Here is a 20,160-nt window from a genome sequence, read left to right on the forward strand (position 1 = left end):
GAGCGCATTTCCACTGCTCCAGAGTCCAATGGTGGAGAACTTTACACCACTCCAGCCGATGCTTGGCATTGCGCATGGTGATCTTAGGCTTGTGTGCGGCTGCTCGGCCGTGGAAACCCATTTCATAAAGCTCCCGATAAACAGTTCTTGTGCTGATGTTGCTTCCAGAGACAGTTTGGAAGTCGGTAGTGAGTGTTGCAACCGAGCACAGACGATTTCTACGCGTTATGCGCTTCAGCACTTGCCGGTCCCGTTCTGAGCTTGAAGGCCTACCACTTCGCGGCATTGCCGTTGTTGCTCCTAGACGTTTCCACTTCACAATAACAGCACTTACCGTTGACCAGGGCAGTTCTAGCAGGCCCGAAATTTGACGAACTGACTTGTTGGAAAGATGGCATCCTATGACAGTGCCAGGTTGAAAGTCACTGCGCTCTTCGGTAAGGCCATTAACTGCCAATGTTTCTCTATGGAGATTGCATGGCTGTGTGCTCGATTTTATACACCAGTCAGCAACGGGTGTGGCTGAAATAGCCGAATCCACTAATTTGAAGGGGTGTCCACATACACTATATGTACATAAGTATCTTGAAAGACTTTGGTTGCAAGCAGGACTAAGGTAACCCCAACATCATATTTTAGGGACCGGAAATGCGGTAATCAATAATGGTTTCAATTGAGATCAGCTGTGCGGGTGTATTTTGAGCCTATTGATGGTTTAACGAGGCATTACTTCGCGATAATACAGTGCCATCAATGGTTGCAATAGGCCACTTGTTATTGGATTATATTTCAATATGCTACATTCTTGTAGGCTACTCATTAGCCTATCCATTGCCACATAACGAAAGGTGTGAAAACCGATAATAGCCTACTGTTTGTGTTTCCCTGGCTGAGTTGAGCTGATTTGTGCCATCAGTTGATTGACAGATGTAGGCCTACTGTAGAACGGTAAGGTTTCCTCCAGTGTGGATGCTAGCCCACATTTTATAGTTAGGCTGTGTATAATTTGTCAATATACTTATGGTCTTTTGAGTGGATGGCTCTTACAGTAGGTGTGATTTCCATTGCTAAGCTGTTATGCGCCAGCTACAGTAGCATAGACCTACTGTACTTTCAGTTTGATGCTGGCATTTTTAAATCGTCCTTGTTGTGGATTGAAAGCCCGGATATATTCCGGGTAGCTAGCAAAAATAATCTAGACACATACACAGATACGGTGAATGAGTTTATCAGGAAGTGTATAGGAGATGTTGTACCCACTGTGACTATTAAAACCTACCCTAACCAGAAATCGTGGATAGATGGTAGCATTCACGTGAAACTGAAAGCGCGAACCACCGCATTTAACCATGGCAAGGTGACTGGTAATATGGCAGAATATAAACAGTGTAGTTATTCACTCCGCAAGGCTATCAACCAAGCTAAACATCAGTAGAGATAAAGTGGAGTCGCAATTCAACGGCTGACACGAGACATATGTGGCAGGGACTACAGACTATCACGGACTACAAAAGGAAAACCAGCCACGTCGCCGAGCCCGACGTCTTGCTTCCGGACAGGCTAAACACATTCTAAGCACGCTTTGAGGACAACACAGTACCACCAACGCGACCCGCTACCAAGGACTGTGGGCTCTCCTTCTCCGTGGCCGACGTGAGTAAAACATTTAAACGTGTTAACCCTCGCAAGGCTGCCAGCCCAGACGACATCCCTAGCCGCAACCTCAGAGAATGCACAGACCAGCTGGCTGGTGTGTTTACGGGCATATTCAATCTCTCCCTATCCCAGTCTGCTGTCCCCACATGCTTCAAGATGGCCACCATTGTTCCTGTACCCAAGAAGGCAAAGGTAACTGAACTTAATGACTATCGCCCTGCAGCACTCACCTCTGTCATCATGAAGTGCTTTGAGAGACTAGTCAAGGATCATATCACGTCTACCTTTCCTGACACGCTAGACCCACTTCAATTTGCTTACCGCCCCAATAGATCCACAGACGATGCAATCTCCATCACTCCACACACTGCCCTATCCCAACTAGACAAGAGGAATATCTATGTAAGAATGCTGTTTATTGACTATAGCTCAGCATGGAACACCATAGTACCCTCCAAGCTCATTATTAAGCTTTTGAGGCCTTGGGTTTGAACCCCGCCCTGTGCAACTGGGTCCTGGACTTCCTGACGGGCCACCCCCAGGTGGTGATGGTAGGAAACATCACCTCCACTCCGCTGATCCTCAACACTGGGGCCCCACAAGGGTGCGTTCTCAGCCCCCTCCTGTACTCCCTGTTCACCCATGACTGCGTGGCCAAGCACGCCTCCAACTCAATCATCAAGTTTGCAGATGACACAACAGTAGTGGGCTTGATTACCAACGATGACACGACAGCCTACAGGGAGGAGGTGAGGGCCCTGGGAGTGTGGTGCCTGGAAAAAAACCTCTCACTCAACGTCAACAAAACAAAAGGTGATGATTGTGGACTCCAGGAAACAGCAGAGGGTACACCCCCCTATCTACATCGACGGGACCGCTGTGGAGAAGGTGGAAAGCTTCAAGTTCCTTGGCATACATATCACTGACAAACTGAAATGGACCACCCACACAGACAGTGTGGTGAAGGTGGCGCAACAGAACCTCTTCAACCTCAGGAGGCTAAAGACATTTGGATTGTCACCTAAAACCCTCACAAACTTTTACAGATGCATAATTGAAAGCATCCTGTCAGGCTGTATTACCGCCTGGTACGGCAACTGCACTGCCTGCAACCGCAAGGCTCCCAAGAGGGTGGTGTGGTCTGCCCAACGCATTACAGGGGGCAAACTACCCGCCCTCCAGGACACCTACAGCACCCGATGTCACAGGAAGGCCAAAAAGATCATCAAGGACATCAACCACCCGAGCCACTGCCTGTTCACCCCGCTACCATCCAGAAGGCGAGGTCAGTACAGGTGCATCAATGCTGGGACCGAGAGACTGGAAAACAGCTTCTATCTCAAGGCCATCAGACTGTTAAACAGACATCACTAGCATATTAGAGGCTGCTGCCTATAGGCATAGACTACAAATCACTGGCCACTTTAAGGAATGGAACACTAGTCACTTTAATAATCTTTACAGATCTGGCATTACTCATCTCATACGTACATAGTGTATTATATACTATTCTACGGTATCTTTGCTATGGGACAAAGAGAAAAATGTGCAGCTTTATAGGTAATCTGATACTATTCTACACATTTTGCCATTAGGCTGAGAGAAAATGTTGCCGTTTTAAAGCTAATTTCCAGCAATTCTACACATATTGTCATTGGGCAGAGAGAAAAATGTGTAGTTTTATAGCTAATCTCACGCTATTCTACACATTGAGGTTGAGAGAATTTAGACATTTTTAAAGCTAATTCTAAACATAAAACTGCTAATTTTTCTCTCTCTATTTGTTAAACACTTGCAGCTATTCTTCTGTGACTGTCATTAGCCTATATGTTACCTTAGAAGACTAAATAAACTCTTGCTCACCAGAATGTCATAAATCGATAGATTTCAATCTAATTGACATTGGTAAAGTTCTCTCTGTCATCTCTGCTTCTTTCGCGGAGCAAAGACGTTTAGGGACTGGGGAGAAAATGCTATAACTCAACAAAGAAAAACAGTAAAGATTTTCTGTGCAAAATGTTCAAATGACATCATTTTGACAAATTGTAAGAAAATAGAAAGCTGTGAAATCAACCCAACATGTTTCTTATAAGATTTCAGTTCAGCTTGGATGCATATTTTATGTGGTTGAAATACTGTCAGCTTTCATTATGCTGATAAAGATAGATACCATCTGTAGAGGTGCTAACTGTGCATTCGCATTCTCGCAAGATGCTGAAAGAAAATCAGATTTTTCCACTCCTGTTCCGGAGTAAAAATGTACCCTACATTTGCTGTATACTTTTACTGCAAGAAATGCTTAATTCTGCAGGAGTTAAAAGGAAGGTTACGTGAGAGGTTATAAACCTCAGTTAGTGTCCAGATTTCACTTTCCATTTAACCCATGTGAACATTAGGCCACAGTTCCCTTGACGTGCCAGTCCTATTTGAAGTCCCCGTTTTGTGACTGTCGAATTTGTATAGCACCTTACAATCATCCTATTTTACCACTTCACCAAATCTTTCCAAAACATGACTTTTCTAGCCTTCCCCTCTCTTAATTTTCAACTCTCCATTTTGCAGCTTTTCTTTTTTTGGAGTTAAACTCTGACGTTATCCTTTTTGCCTCTTAATTTTTTTCTACCTGTTCCCAAAAGCATTTGGCGATTGGCGTATAGGCTATTTGCCATGCATACAGTTAGGCCCTTAAAGCGTAGATTTATGCACTAATGCCAGATAGCCTAAACTAATATAAGAAACACCTCAAATGTAGCCTATAGATAAACATTGCACAAGAACGATACATTTATGCATTTTTTAAGGTATTGTTTTCTATTTTTTCAACCCGCACGCCACCTACCCGTCCTGCACTTCTAAAGCTACAAAGGATACTTGAACTAGTCTAAGGTACAATGTAGGTATGGTAGTGCATTGTATATAATAGTGCTGAGCTATTAGTGCTTGAGGTCAGTTCAGTTTCGGTTCGATTATTTAAAAAATCATCACGTTTTCGATTTCAATTGTTTTTTTTTAAACATTAAAACGCACTATACATTATGTGGGTTGAAAACACTAAAAGTCTAATTAATAAAAGTCCCATGATGGTTGTGACTGCCCATTACTACTTTTCACTTATTAATAATCACCTATTTACATTCATTTAATAAAATATTTTGGTTTTGTTTATTACATTTGTTTTATTTGATGACAATTATTTCATTCCAAGTAATCTCATCAATATAGACCTGCTGCCTATGCTGTCTGACAAAATCCCTATTTTAGTAGTTCTTTAAAGTAAATAGGGCATACCTTTATGACTGCTGAATACCAACGATCAATCACTTAGATTATGTATTTTCAGGTAGAGATACCTTGCGATGCAACTGCTTTCTATCCCTCTCGATCGCGCATTCTTCGGTCTCTTCTCGTAGCAGGTATAAAAGAAACACACAGACTGGACAAGTAGGCGCGCAATGGATTATGGCCATTGTAGTTAATTACCACGTTTTCTGCATTAAACTGTGTAGAATATTGGCCTGTTGGAAATTACAACTCCCTACTACATTACACAGTTCAAGCATGATCTGATTTATCTGTAGAGAAACTGCGAAATGTGCTTATTGAGCTCACAGAAAAAACCCTGAACGAAATGGAAATCAAATAATTGAACAGATATCGTTCCATTCGTTGTTTTAATTACTCAGCACTAGTATACAACACCCCCCCCCCCCCCCCCCGGCGGCGATTGTAAATATTTCCTCAGACATTCAGATCCTCCTGCTGCAGGATTATTTTCCTCTTGCGACTAAACGGGTCAAATTAAGATCCGACATCTGTAGTGCAAGTGATAAAAAGCACATTTCCATGGCACAAAGTGTTGAAGGTCCTGATGTCCAAAGACGTACAGTACGTGGGGCTGCTGATGTCTGTATATACCGTATTATATACTGTGTAAGTCTATAGGTCTGTGAATACAGGACTAGTAAAGGCCCAGTGCACTACTTTTGTGAAGATTATTTATTTTTTAACATATATATTTTTTTTTTCAGATTTTGTTTTTATTCAGATTTTTCTAGGGGGGGGGGGGTGCTGAACCCTCAGCACCCCTACTTCTCAGTAAAAGCTCCCTTTCTATGTCTTAAATCACTGCAAAGGGGATTGCCTGCAGGAGAAACCGTTTTTGATCATAAAGTTGTCATATCATTTGAATATGAGAAAGAACCTGTCAAGCAACAGGTGACTCTACTCCATACTCAGAACACTGACATTTCTGACAAATTTGCCACATTTCTAGAATGCATCTGGTCAGTTATTCACTCTAATAACTGTCATAAAACCCTTATTATACTGCAAACTAAAAGAAAATCAAACCTACAACTAGAAGGCTATGTCTGCAAGTGTGAATAGTTGTTGAGGCAGTTAAGACAAAATGTATCTTAGAAGAATCTTGACCTTTCCATATCAGATTCTTGATCTGTATTTATGCGACATTATTCCCTCCGAATACATACAAAATAAACTACCCTGAAGAAAATGATCCTCGCAGTTGAAAAAGAATCGACTTCAAAGTAATTATAAATGCCAGGGGTGTAATTCAAATAGTAAGAATATGTGCTATAATCACTTTAACAATGCGCGAACTATGTCAACACTGTAACGTTAGCGCTCCGGGGCAAGCAACATGATTGTGTGTAGGCAAACTTAGCTCCACTGTTCTGGACGCTTTACTATCGCTTGCAGCAACACAGTAAACTTAATTGTTATAATGTAAATAATTTATCAGCGAGACCTGCTGCTTGTATGCTTTTTGACACACGGAGTTAGCTAACGTTACATGGCTCAAGCAATATTTACATTTATTCAGAGAAAGAAAGAAAATCCTACTGAAAAAAAGCGTATTATTCACTTACCCAATAGTCCATGGTTAGTGTCAAGGCAAGCCTTCAGCAAATGATTGTCTTCACTTTTTCTTAGTAGGGAAAGTCACTTCAATGTTTTTGTATAGCTTGCTTTGTGGTCGAGGATCTGATAAACATACCACTATATTATAGAGATCGTAAACTAAACTCAGGAAGCGACAAGCAACTAAAAGCAAGCAACCTTCTTCGACTTCTTCTTCTTCTTCTTCTTCAAGGTTTTATTGGCGGACTACATCCAAAAAATGCATTGCCGCCACCTATTGGGTGGGGTGAAAACGGAGATACTTTAACGATTTAGTTTTTTAACTAAACATTTATGAAACACACTCATGTTAATCTCAAAAAACAAAACGAAATTCAATGTACTCCTTCACTTATTCAAATGTAGTCAGATCCGTACACAGCCTTTGGGGCCTGAGAGGGGGAAGCATCTTCAGACAGTATTCCCTGCAATGTTTCAGCAGTGAAACCCTGCAGACCCAAGAACCTTTTAGCCGCTTTCACAGTGATTTACAGTTTCTTCGATTTTTTTTGTTCGTTTGTCCTGTACAATTAATAAACGCAACAAAATCAACATTCTTCAGCGTTAGTTTTCAGAATCTTTCAACTGACTGACATCCACATACTGTTGAGCATCATCCACTGCCTTAGCTACATGAACTCTACTCGCTACTTCGTCAATGTTCACTGCATCTGCATAGGAGGCCTTCGACAGCCCTGATCCTTCCTACTTTGACCTCCTTCACTCTGGAACTTGATTCCCATCACAGACTATTCAAAAATAATATTCCGTCTGCAAATACTTGTCATGTGGCCAAACTTTTTACATGTATGACACTGAAGTGGCTTTGGTACATAAGCTTGCACCACATATCTCATATATCCCAGCCTTACACGAAGCCTCAATATCCATCGAGATGCCAGACAGGACGTTTTTTTATCGGTGCCCCACTCCGATAATCATAGCATTCCACTTCATGTGTTGATAGTACTGTACATCCCCAGTGCTTTGACCTATTGTTCTTTTGACACACATGAAATCAATATCATACCACTCTTGGTCACTCTGACTGACTCCACAAGTCCAATGCACTCTTCACTATCTTTGTGAACGCAAACAGGTTTCCCCCAAAAACATCCTTGCTCATGAATCGCACTCCAACAAGGAATTGACGCATTATCATACCAAGGCTTATCTTGATTTACAACTTTACACCTTATAGCTCCATTCTTATTACACACATTTTCTCTATCTTCACTCGCGCCAACAGAATCAAGCATTACTTCTGCTTCCATTAATGCTCTCAAACCCGAAAACACTCCCAGCAAGCAACCTTTCTATCTTAAATAGTACTTTCAAGTCAACTAGGAACTCTGAAAAATACGAGGTCAAATCATGACGTCAGTGATCTTCAGTTCGGAAAGTCATATTCCGAGTTGGATGACCGCTCAAAACGACTTTTTCCGAGTTTCCAGTTGTCTTGAATACACTGAAGTCAGACATTTACGAGTTCCCAGTTGTTTTGAATGCGGCATACGTCATATTATTTGTGCACGGTACACGCAATTAGAAATCTACAAACCCGATAGATTTGCTCAATGGGTAAATTCCTTTACTTTCTATTTTTCCATATAGGCCTACTATAAATGGGTGATTCTGCAACTTCGGGGACTTTTGCCCTGCAAGCTTTCAGAAATTCAAACTCATTGAAACACCATTTTACCAGTTTTATAATTGTCTTTGATTTGTCTAGAAATAATATCTGATAATGGCTGCATCGTACTATTCAGGAATTGATATATTTTTGTAATTTTTCTCAGACAGCCAGAGACAAATGTAATTTACATCACGTCACTAAACATCAATTTTTGGTGAAAAGGAAATGTCATACAATTAATTTATAACACATTTCTTATACATTTGTACAAGAACTTGTATTGAATATTATTTTACGGTTTCCTGATCTTAATAATTCAACACAATGCCTGAATGTATAAACTCGCCTTTGTGACAACTGAAAACATTTATTCATCATGGAAAAGAAGATATTTCCACCCAACCTTTTTGTGAGATTGTGATAACAATCATATAATTTCCCCATTTAAAACAACTCAATCAATGTAAATTATACATAATATACTAATTTACCTAAAAAAATATGAGTGTGGCGGAAATGACATCTATGTAAAAACAAACGTATGAAAGCAATATTTTAATGCAAACATTTTGAACAACAACCATTGTTAAACATTTAATTAATTTAAGACAAAGTAACATTCTAAAAGTACCCAATGTACAGAGCACAAGGAAGTAGACCAACGTTTTTGAGAGATGAGCCCAGATTGCAGAGGGGTCATCTGCATAGAAGAGCTCAGTGAGCAAAGTAAAACTGTATCATTTGTGTTATATCCAATACAGGTGTGGAAGGTAACCTGCTTATGAGAATCACCGAAGTGAACTGCTTGGATTTCACTGGTGTATTTACGCAGGTAGTTCTATCAGGGACGCAACTTCGGTTTTAGAAGTGGGGTGGGGACATAATTATTATAATTAGTTTTATCCAGTCGGGTAAACACTCCGAACAGCCTACCCGACAGCTCGGAGGCGCCTGCATGGTCGTAAAGCACACTGTTGCCTCGTTTGGTATCACATTCCAAGGATAAAACTGGGGGGGGGGGACAAAAATGCCATTTCAGAATGTGGGGGGGACATGTTCCCCCGTCCCCAGTGAAAGTTGCGCCCCTGAGTTCTCTGCAAAGTCAATATGCACGATGATCTCCTCTTTCCACAGATTCTCTTTTAATTCCTTCAGTTTGTAATATTGGTGTCGAATGTTGTACACGTGTTTCTCCAACTTCTCTTTCAATCCTTTGGAGAAGTCCTCCAGTAGAATCTGCAGTGTGCCACACACCTTTTCTTTTACTGTCAAATGTACAGTGAACTTCTCCATGTTTCCCTCTTAGTTTTTTCTTCTCTCTCTCTCTTCAGCTTTGTTTTTCCACTCAAACCACCATGTCTGCTCACCAGCATCAAAGTCAGATGTTTTATGCTCTTTTGCTTGGCAAAGGGAGCACTCTCTATACATGAGCTCTTTCTTCAGGTTCTCACAGCAAAGACTCAATAAGGTTCTCAATGTTGCTGCAGCTGATACTGTAGTTTGTCCGCCATGAACTGGAGGTTGGCGTGAGTTTTGCAGAGCCATGTGTCCCTATCCTGGACTGTTGACTTGACAGTCTTTTGCAGAATTCATAGCAGGACATTTTAATCTCTGAATATTCTCTCTTAAAATGCTGATAAGGGTTCTGAATTGTGCCATTTAAGAAACGCTTTTGCTTTTTTTCTTGTTCCTCGTTAGTGTGCCCTTTTTCTCTGTTGTTGCTCTACTGTTGACATCATGTTCATAGAATCGAGTGATTTTCTCTTCTGTGCCTGTACTAATTATGTTACACAGCTTTTTCCTGGAGTATTGAAGACTTGTTGGCCTGTTTTCATTTGCCCCAATTGGTTTTGTTGAAAATCCAAATTCTCTGTTTGCGGCTTTGACCAGGCCATACTTTCTCAGGATGTTGCCTCTGAGGATTTTTGAAGCCACTTGTTTGTCCTTGGCACTGCGCATTTTTTAATACTGTTGCTTTAACTCTGCAATGGTGGAATTTCAAAACAATAAAATCCTTCTCAAGTTCTTCAGAGTTCCCTTCATTTGCTTTGTTCTCACATTGTAAACTCAGAGATAGATTTCACTTCTTCCTTCTCTTTTTCCTTCCATTATCTCTCCCTGTCTTTTTGCAGATATTCCTGGTATCATATAGGATCATTTTTTTTTGGTTTGTTTCTATGTCTGTGACATCTGTGCTGTTTTATGTGGCATCTTCTAAAAACAAAGAAAATACTACTTAAGTTTTCCATTTGTGCACACCTTGGAGCATTTTCTAGATTAAAGAGATTTAAAACATGATTAAATAAGCCAAAAGTTGTTTTTTTTTAAGTCAAAAGTAATAACATAATGGATTTTGTCATTTCCACCACTTTCTGTAATTTCCATCACAGTTAAGCAATATTTACCTCGATTTTTCTTAAAATTCTGGACATCACATCTGGAATAACTGTCTGCTGCAGCCATCTTCTTCTGTGTCAAAATACGTTTCCATGGTAACTAAATATACATTTTTTTTTGACAAAACTTTATTAATGACGAATTTGCCCTCCGTGGTGGAAATGACACCACTGCCAAAGGACAGGTATATTTTGTGTAAATAACAATATAAAGGGCATACGCACAACAAATATTGATATAGATTTTCTTTAATTGACTCTTTCTCTAGTAGATAATAATTACACATTATATAATGTTAATGTTTTTTCATAGAAAAACATAGTAGAAGCTCAAAAGTCTGGGTCGGGGACAAAACAGTGAAATTGACATTTAACTAGGAAGGTCAGCTAAGAACAAATTCTTATTTACAATGATGCCTACAGGGGAACGGGCAGAACGACAGATGTTTACCTTGTCAGCTCGGGGATTCGATCCAGCAGCCTTTCAGTTACTTGCACAACGCTCTAACCACTAGGCTACCTGCCGCCCCAAATATCTAAGGTGATTGTAGTGTAAATTTAACATATAAAGAATAAAAACATATTAATACAATCCCAAAAATTGACCCTGAGGACATAGAAGTTCCCGTAGTTGCAGAATCACCCAAATGTCGTGTATAATGGCATAATGTAGCAGGTTTCGACACCCTCAAACGGAAATGCATTTGTACTTTTGGCTCATTTGTATTGACTGTAGATGTTTTCATTGACCAGATGGAGCTGAGAGCGAACAGTACCCTCGAGCGCTACAGACCACGCGCGCCACCCCATGACTCCTTCAATACATTACAGTAGCCTATAATAACACAAGGCCATGGACCATAACGTAAATCATAATGTATATAATAAACTATGAGAGCCACATCGACAGCAAATAGCGAACACAATGGAGAGGGAATTGTTGTGCGTAAAACAACCATTTTACAAAAAAGACTGTCGTTTTTAAACCACAGTAAAAGTGCAGTAACTGCTGCAGTTGACTGTGGTATTTTGGACGCAGTAATTTCAGAATTGTTGAACTGCAGTTATAATGCACTGTTACTGCACTTACGCTGCATTGTACTGCAGCTATACTGCACTCTGTCTGCATTTTTTTTCCCTAAGGGAATTGATAGTGAGGATGAGTATTTTTCTATTCAATATTCACCAATATGCTCTTTCTGAATAAGGCTTTCAAACGTTCACATCCTGAAAAGTCCAAAATGAATCATGGACTGCATGGAATCTTTCAGTTGTCCAATTGACTTTGTGGGGATGCTCACAGCACATCAACTATTACTATGGCTGGTGTTACTTTCAATTACAGGTAACTGCCCAAATAATGGAAACACTTGAGTAAATGAGGGATAGAAAGTATATTGAAAGCAGGTGCTCGCACACAGGTGTGGTTCCTGACTTAATTAAGCAATTAACATCCCGTCATTCTTAGGGTCATGTATAAAAATGCTGGGCAGGCAATTATTTTGGGTACCATGGCTATGCCCCCATAGGATGACAATGCCCCCGTTCACTTGGCTGACAACTCAAACTGAATTCTTCTGTTGCTCTATCATTCACTTCATACTTCAGTCTGAGACTGCCATCATTGAAGTCGTTTGTGGTGATGTCAAAATGCGGAGTGTTGTGCAAAACAAAGCAATCAGTGATTGTATTATATCTAACCAATCAGAGTATCAAAGCCAATGAAGAATTGTCAACCTGCTGCTTTACCCACATGTGTTCTGGCTTTGGTCCAACCCATTGGTTTCTGGGACCAATCAGAGTGGCTAGAATATTTTTCATTCTAGAAATCGTCAGGATGCACTACTAACCTAACGTAGCAGGCTTACATCCCATACATACTGGTCATGAAGAGCACAGCAACAAAACATTTGGGAGAGGTTCTCTTCTGCGCCGTTCAATCAATCCAATAAATGTGAAGGAGGAGTTGAGATGGACTGTCGCCTTGTTCATGTCCAAAAGCGGAAGTCACACGACTTTCCATTTCCCCTGAAAACTAGAACATCCAGTTGTTGGGGACTCGGCAGAGGCTATGGAGGTACTCAGATCCAGACTCATAGAGAACAATAGTAATTACGTATTTTTGTAGGCACTAACTCCACTATGGTTTGTTGGACAAAGCCTATGGGGAAACGAATGGATAGTTTTTGTAGGGTTTTTTGATAAATGCAGACAATAAGGTCTGTGGTAGACACAGGCTTAGAACAAAACGTATAAGATGTCCTATGAGATAATCTTAATCAGCTAACGTCACTTTTTTTTGTGAATTTTAAAGCATTTAGTAATTTTTTTAAATCACAGAAAGGCTTCATAATTCATAAAGGCAGTGGAGATTTTAGTATGTAAATCTTGGTGGGCCAAATTAAAAAAAGAATTTTTTAGATGCATGCCAGAAAAGCCACTACACAACACAACACTAAACAATACATGAAATCAATCAAATCAATTTGTATTTGTCACATGTGCCGAATACAAAAGGTGTAGACCTTACAGTGAAATGCTTACTTACAAGCCCTTAACCAACAACGCAATTGGTACAGAGTCAATGTGCGGGGTCACCGGTGTCGAGGTAATTGAGGTAATATGTACATGTAGTTGCTCTATAACGGTGGCAAACGGTGCCTACAAACTGTTAGGGCCTAACAGCTTTCTTTTCAGAACCATGTGGTGAATCTTTACCACCGCTACACCTGGCTAACAGCTAACCCTTGTCTGGCAGTGAAACAGTTCACTCAGCCTCATTTACTGCCTTTTAAAAAACCATAGCTGATATAGCTGACCTGCTTAACTCAATTATTATTATTTGACATTGTTTGCAAACTGATATGTGACATGTATTAATGCCAAAATAACATGCAAAACAGGCACACAAAAAAATAAAACATACACTGTATATACTGTATATATATTTTGCTAAACCGGTGGGGCTCAAAACAGGTGGGGCTCTGACCCACCTGCCCTGAATGACGGGTCACCACTGCATAAAGGTCATGTTAACTGACATATTATCTCATAGAACAAAACATATAAGATCTCCTAAGCCTGTGTTAACATCAGAACTTATTTGGGGCGTTTATCCCAAAATCATATTATTTCCCCATTAATTTTCCACATAGCTGAATGAATGAATGGCTGAATGAACCAGAGGTAACACATTTCTGTTTTTTACGACTACAATCTGGCGGGCTCTATTGCAGAGAAGAAACTAACGTTCGTGGGCAAGGCGTAGCGTTCGCAAGGAATTTGATTAGCCAGGAAACCCATCCACAGGACATGAGTGCTCACTGAATGGTTAGATAAGCGTGTGCCATGGCCGTCTCAGTCACCTGATCTCAAACCAATTGAACACTCATGGGAGATTCTAATGCGATGCCTGAAACAACGTTTTCCACCACCAACAACAAAACACCAAATAATGGAATTGATCGTGGAAGAATAGTACTTTAATCAGAGCTTCCAACTCGGAAGCATTGGCCATGAGACACACGCATTTGACCCTGCTTTCACGCTCTCTTTAATTTTTTATATTTTTTATACTATTCCCTGAATAGTAGGCCTATTGGTCTAATATAAGCATTTAAAGGACACAATACATGACCGTTCAATGTGTGCCATCCCAATGCAGGCTATCTGCCACTGCTCTGAGACGTTGACATCCTATTTGACTCATGATTAATGAGGGAGAACAATAATGCCACCTACTGGCCTTACCAACGCCATTACAGCAACTTGACCGTAAATAGTCTCCCATGACTGTAAACCAAGCCCAGCTCAATGTTAGAGATGAAGAGAAGTTTAGGCTATTGATTCCACCCCAAATCCTTAGCAATAACAATACATTTAATTACCTCACATATATATATTTTTTTCTTTCTAGTTATTTAATTTAGCCAGATTTGGTTACAAAAGCAACAAAAGTTGGTATTTGACAGTCATCGTTATTCATCCTATTCACAGTGACCCTTACTCATGGTTGGATTATGGATTATTTTTAAGGACTGGTAGACCTACATACAGCTCTGTCTTTTTCATGCATGTCAAGCATAATCCATAAACATTCAGGTATAAATCAAATAGAGACTATTATTACAGCTCCTTATTACAAAGAGTATGATTAATTCCACTGTACCTAGTATAGGAATCCAATACTGACAGGTAAGAATAATGTTTATCGGATTAAAAAATCCAAAACACTGTAATGGAACACTTTTGTTGTACAGAAAAACTAAGAAAATCGTTGTTTTATTCAAATTGTATGTTTTTGTCAATCGACGATGGACAAAAACACTTGATGAAATCACAAAGGTCATTATAATAATGGTTGACGAACCTGTCCAGTTTTCTTGATTATTGAGCGAGGTCGAGCAGCAATCGTCATACTGTGCAATTTGTGTTTCAAACCGCAGGGCCTTAAACCTGTACAAGAGGACAAAATAACTGTATTCATTAGACCCTGAGACCACAAGGAACATTGTTCAAGCACGAGTCTGTTTGCTATTCCTTTATAATTGGTGTATATTCTCATCAAAAGCTAAGGTATTGGAACACAATACATAGCATGTGAAAAGAAAACTCTAAAGCACATCAAAACCGAATTACTTCTTGCGATAAGTGTGCTCAGGGGTCATTCTGGTCAAGATACGCACACCTCTCCAAAAGCGCACGCGTCTCCAATGGCGCACCTACTACTTTCTAAAGGAGAGACATTGTTAGAATATACACAAAAGCTGTACATATGGCCTCCGGGCTGTAATTAAATGTTTTTTTAAGTTGTTTTTCTTTCTTAGAGATGTTTCCCTTTTTTCTTTGTATGCAGCCCTTTTTCGTGTCTGAACAAGAGGGGACAAATTCAATAGGTTCGCCGCTAGTTTGTAACAAATGGATGGCAACAATCTGGTCAGCGAGTTTTTAGACTTTGATTGCCCTCTCCAAAAGTCCTTCAAACAACAGCTTAAGACGAAAATAAAGCCCCACCTGGTACTTCTGTTTGCTAAAATAATAATACATAGATTTGGTTTAATAAATAATTACAACAGATTGTAAAGCGAAGTAGTAGAGGAAGTGTTAATCACGAGACTGGGGCAGGTATCACCTGCTCTAGAGCTAGCGTAGTTTATTGTTGAATATTGTTCAATCACTTTCGTACCTACTCTTTCCCGATATCTCCCATTTCCACAGCAACTGGGCTGTCTATGTTAGTCTAAATTTTGCATAACAAGCAAGACACTACACGACCACTAGCGAGGGGGGGGGGGGGGGGGGGGGGGGGGGGGGCAGTGCCCCTGTGACAACAATTTTGGACCCCCTTGTGGCCCCCCTAAATGTGGAGTATGAAATAATTTTTACATAACTAATTTTTGCTATCGTTCTTTTTGACATCCGTTATTAGACAGAAAATGCAAATAAATTGTTAAATGATTATGAACATGGTCTTTTGCCTGCTAATACATTGAAGGAAACGATATGACAACAATAACGTCTAATGTAACTGACCCCTCTAACAGTACAACTGGCCCCAGCTTGGCCCCCCCCCAGTTGAAATGGTCTAGAACCGCCACTGTACACGACACTGATACAAATCAAGGGATAAGACTGACAGCTATAAACTCATCTGTCCATGGTATCCGAATATGGAATATGGATATCGATTTTGCATGATTTGTAAAGCAGTAATATTTAGTTTACTTTGGACTTTTCGTGTCTTTTATAACAGCAAGGCAACATCTTCTATCTGCTTGGCATATTTTTCCTTTTTATTGAAAGCATATGGTTATCAGAGGGCTCCCAAAATACATATTTAGATAGAAGGTTAAGGGGTGCTTTTGTGTTCACTTATAGGCAATCTAAAATGTTAGCCTATAGGCCTACTGTTTGTTTTACAGGCGTACCACACGCTCTCTCGACATTATTCACAACATTTGGAACAATATATGTTGATAATGAAGATACAATTGAAGTATGTTTTAATGAAATGTTTTATTTAAAAAAAATGTAATGCGCTCTTGACTTCCCGGTGTTACTCGTTATTTTGGAGATGGCATAGCGCACAGAATCACTCCCACGTCACAGCATACACAGAGCTTTTATGGACTAGACAAAGAGCTAGACCCTTTGTCTTTTCACCACAGACCAAACGTTTCACTACTTCATTAATTGTTTGTGAGGTGGGCCCCTGCGTAATGTCGCGCATCACAACACATGTTTCAAGCGCAATCTCCTTCAAAAAGTAAATATTAGAAAGCAAATGTGTGCATTAATCATTTGTATACCGTGTCATATGGATTTTTGTGGATGTGGATTTTTGCATTAACGGTAAGCGACAAATTGTTAAAAATAAAATAATCAAACTGCTAGAGGAAAGTTGTTATTCGTCACGGTTCAACTAAAGCGCCAAATAGTTTGGCGCATGGCCCCTACAGAGTATCCAAGCACTCCAATGTTCAAATAATGAAGTGTTAATTATGTCTGAGATTTTGGGGGAATTATGTTCACTGTAATTTCGTGTATTTGAGAAAGGCTACATATTAACTATGAAACAAATCATTATTAATAATTCCCCATACAAGCCCATCTGTGTCTAATTTATCCAAACTGAATGAAAGGATAAGGGATGATGGTGATATTTGAATAATAATTCTGATCTGAACTCACAGATGAAAACACCAAAAACGATGGCATTGCAGAGTGAATACTCTTATTTTGCTTCGGTTGTGTGTGTGTATTGGGGGGGGGGGGGGGGGGGGGGGGATGCCTATCATCAGGTTTTATCCAAGTGACGGAATTAAATATATACTAGAGCGTCTGTGTTGTAGTTATTTGCTACCACTTATGTAAAGGGTCAAGAATCGTGGCCAAAGGACTTGTGCATTTCACCATTTGCCAATTTACACTGGGTGTAGATGGGTTGAAACGTACATCATTCACTGGTTTTAGATTCATTAAGAACCATCCGAAAACGTTGCTATATACCTGTATGAACTATTTTTAAACGTATTATTAGGGGATTGCTTATAAATCTCCAAGGAAAAGAAATTAGGCCTTCGATTAGTATGTCTACTCTAGTTACTTTAACCAACCAATAGAACTCGATTAGTATGTCTACTCTAGTTACTTTAACCAACCAATAGAACTCGCCTCATGACAGCAAAATACGTTCATATTTTGCCAACTCATTTCCTCACTTATATTTGGATTTTGCATTTTATCATTCCACAATAAATAAAATCACAAATCATTTCAGCACAGAATAAAATATTTTTTACAGTATGGGGATCTCTTGAACCTCGATCAATAGAACGGAATTATGTGCAGGTATTGATTGATAATAAGACACAACTGCAATAAGTGACCGAAGAGAGCGCAGAGGGGCCAAAATGAGCTGCCTAAACACTGATTGGCCACTTGGCAGGTGCTGTTGATCCATGCGCACTCCATACAGACAGTTAAGATAAAGGGTACATAAAATGGCAGAGGTGCGCATCAACTCTCCATTGTTCGCAGCACTTATATAGGCTACAGAGCCCTGAGAGACGTGAGACTAGCCGCCTGTCACCAATTAATGCAGCCAGGCAGTGCATCAACAAAGTGGAGCAAAAAGACTCGCGACTCCTTCCCACTCAACCCAAGCTGCATCGGTCATAGGTAAGTGATGTTGTGCATCAGAGCACACAGTCATTTTTCCTCCATATATATTTGTAAAGGGTATTTGGGATATTGTTCATGAAGACATCCATTTATTTTGGTAATCATTTCATGTAATCTCACTATTTTCATGATTTCGTTTCAATGCCACTGTCTAATTTTTATTTTGCAGAATGTCACCCACGTTGCTGTGCACCTCTGTTGAGCAGAGCGTAACCAAAGACGGAGTGATGGCTGACATAAATACTTCAGAGGTCAGTGTCAAGGCAGGAGAAGAATTCACTATGATCAACATCAGCAATTACAGAAAAAAAACGACACATCATGGGGACAAATACACAAATCGAATGAAACCAAAAACGGGGTTAAAACTGCCCAAACAGAGAGAAAATCGTAGGACGAAGGCAAACGACAGGGAAAGGCATCGCATGCACAATCTCAACTCAGCATTGGATGTTCTGAGAAGCGTCCTTCCTGCTCTGCCCGACGATGCCCAACTGACCAAGATTGAAACGCTGCGCTTTGCGCACAATTACATTTGGTTACTGACTGAGACTTTGCGCATGGCTGACAGCTTCGGTCAAATTCCTGACTACCTTCAACAACACTACTTACCCGCATCACAGGGTTGCAATGGGAGTCCAACAAGTGTGATCTCCCCTGAGTGGGACTCGACATCCACCTCATCCTCTTGGCACGGGAAGCCAGCAGACACGTGGGTGGATTTCAACCACGGAGAACATAAGAAGCAATCTTGGGATGAGTCAAACGGTTTTTACAAAGGAGGAATGAAACGCTTTTCTTTTTGCATTTTATCTCACAATCAACAATGATCGATGAAAGACAATGGCATCGAATCAAACCAAAGCTTGATTTCATCTTTCGTTGGAATATTTAAATGTTGATTTCATTTAAACGATATGTTGATCAGCACGTACAATTTTCTTGTACTTGTTCATGCTAATCACACGCACTTTGGAAAGGTAAAATAGTTTTATCAATACGAGTAGGCTAGTCTAGAATTTCATCGTGGCAGAATGCTTTTTAATAATGCATGTAAGCGCCTTACTTTGGTAAGTACCTTAGTAAGATCATTAATGAGGTCAGAAGTAGCACTGTTTATTTATATTTAAAACACGTTGTATTGGTAGTATTAAAGTATTGATTGAAGTATTGATTTTATGCATATCATAAAATCGTAGCGAGTGGATCATAATGGTGAATGACTTGGGCACGCAAGCTTGGGCTGATGTCATAATGGTGATGATATCATCATTGCCATGGGGATAGAATACCCATCACAATCACATCTGCTTCCATTGTGGTGTCATGTACATGCATCATAATGCCACAGATAGTTATAAAAAAAAAATCGTTAATAATACTTTTGGTATAAACCTCTATTGTTGTACAAAACAGTTGTCGAAGGTAAAAGGTGTGCGTCCCATAATAACTGCATATCTCATGACCCCATGGTGAGCTGCCATGTTTCTCCCAACTCCTAAACTAACCCTTAAATCCTTTCAAACAAAGCAAGGTTTCTTATTAATATAATAAGCACAATACTCTGAAGTTGAGAATAGTAGCAGCATATCCAGAGACCAAAAAGAGAAAACACATGTTTTATTTGCAGTAGGGTTTATTAAGTTGTAGTTTCTCTGGTGATTGACTGTCAGTCCTCATAAATGCATTGAATGAAATTAATTATGTCGAACTGGGCTTTCGACATACCTGTGGCCCTGCATGGGGCAGAGTAATGCTGTGCCCTTTGTGTACCTTCCTCATAGGGCGACTACATACAGCACCCTTGACTCTGCTTGCTTTCGTCACACGCAGTGGTGTAAAGTACTTGAGTAAAAATACTTAATAGTA

At 40.0% G+C, this 20,160-nt stretch overlaps 1 protein-coding gene across 1 annotated transcript in view; it reads right to left on the minus strand.

Annotated features, from left to right (window-relative positions):
- Positions 1-6,780, minus strand: part of sgpl1 (sphingosine-1-phosphate lyase 1) — a 39,497-nt gene extending 32,717 nt beyond the window's left edge. Inside the window, exon 1 of the mRNA XM_014154260.3 lies at positions 6,546-6,780. Within this exon, the coding sequence (XP_014009735.1) occupies positions 6,546-6,557 (12 nt within the window). The 5' untranslated portion in view covers positions 6,558-6,780. The remainder of the gene's footprint in view (positions 1-6,545) is intronic.
- Between the last annotated feature and the right edge of the window lie 13,380 nt (positions 6,781-20,160).

The sequence above is a fragment of the Salmo salar genome, chromosome 18 (assembly GCF_965601325.2).
Source record: "Salmo salar chromosome 18, fSalSal1, whole genome shotgun sequence".
NCBI lineage: Eukaryota > Metazoa > Chordata > Actinopteri > Salmoniformes > Salmonidae > Salmo > Salmo salar.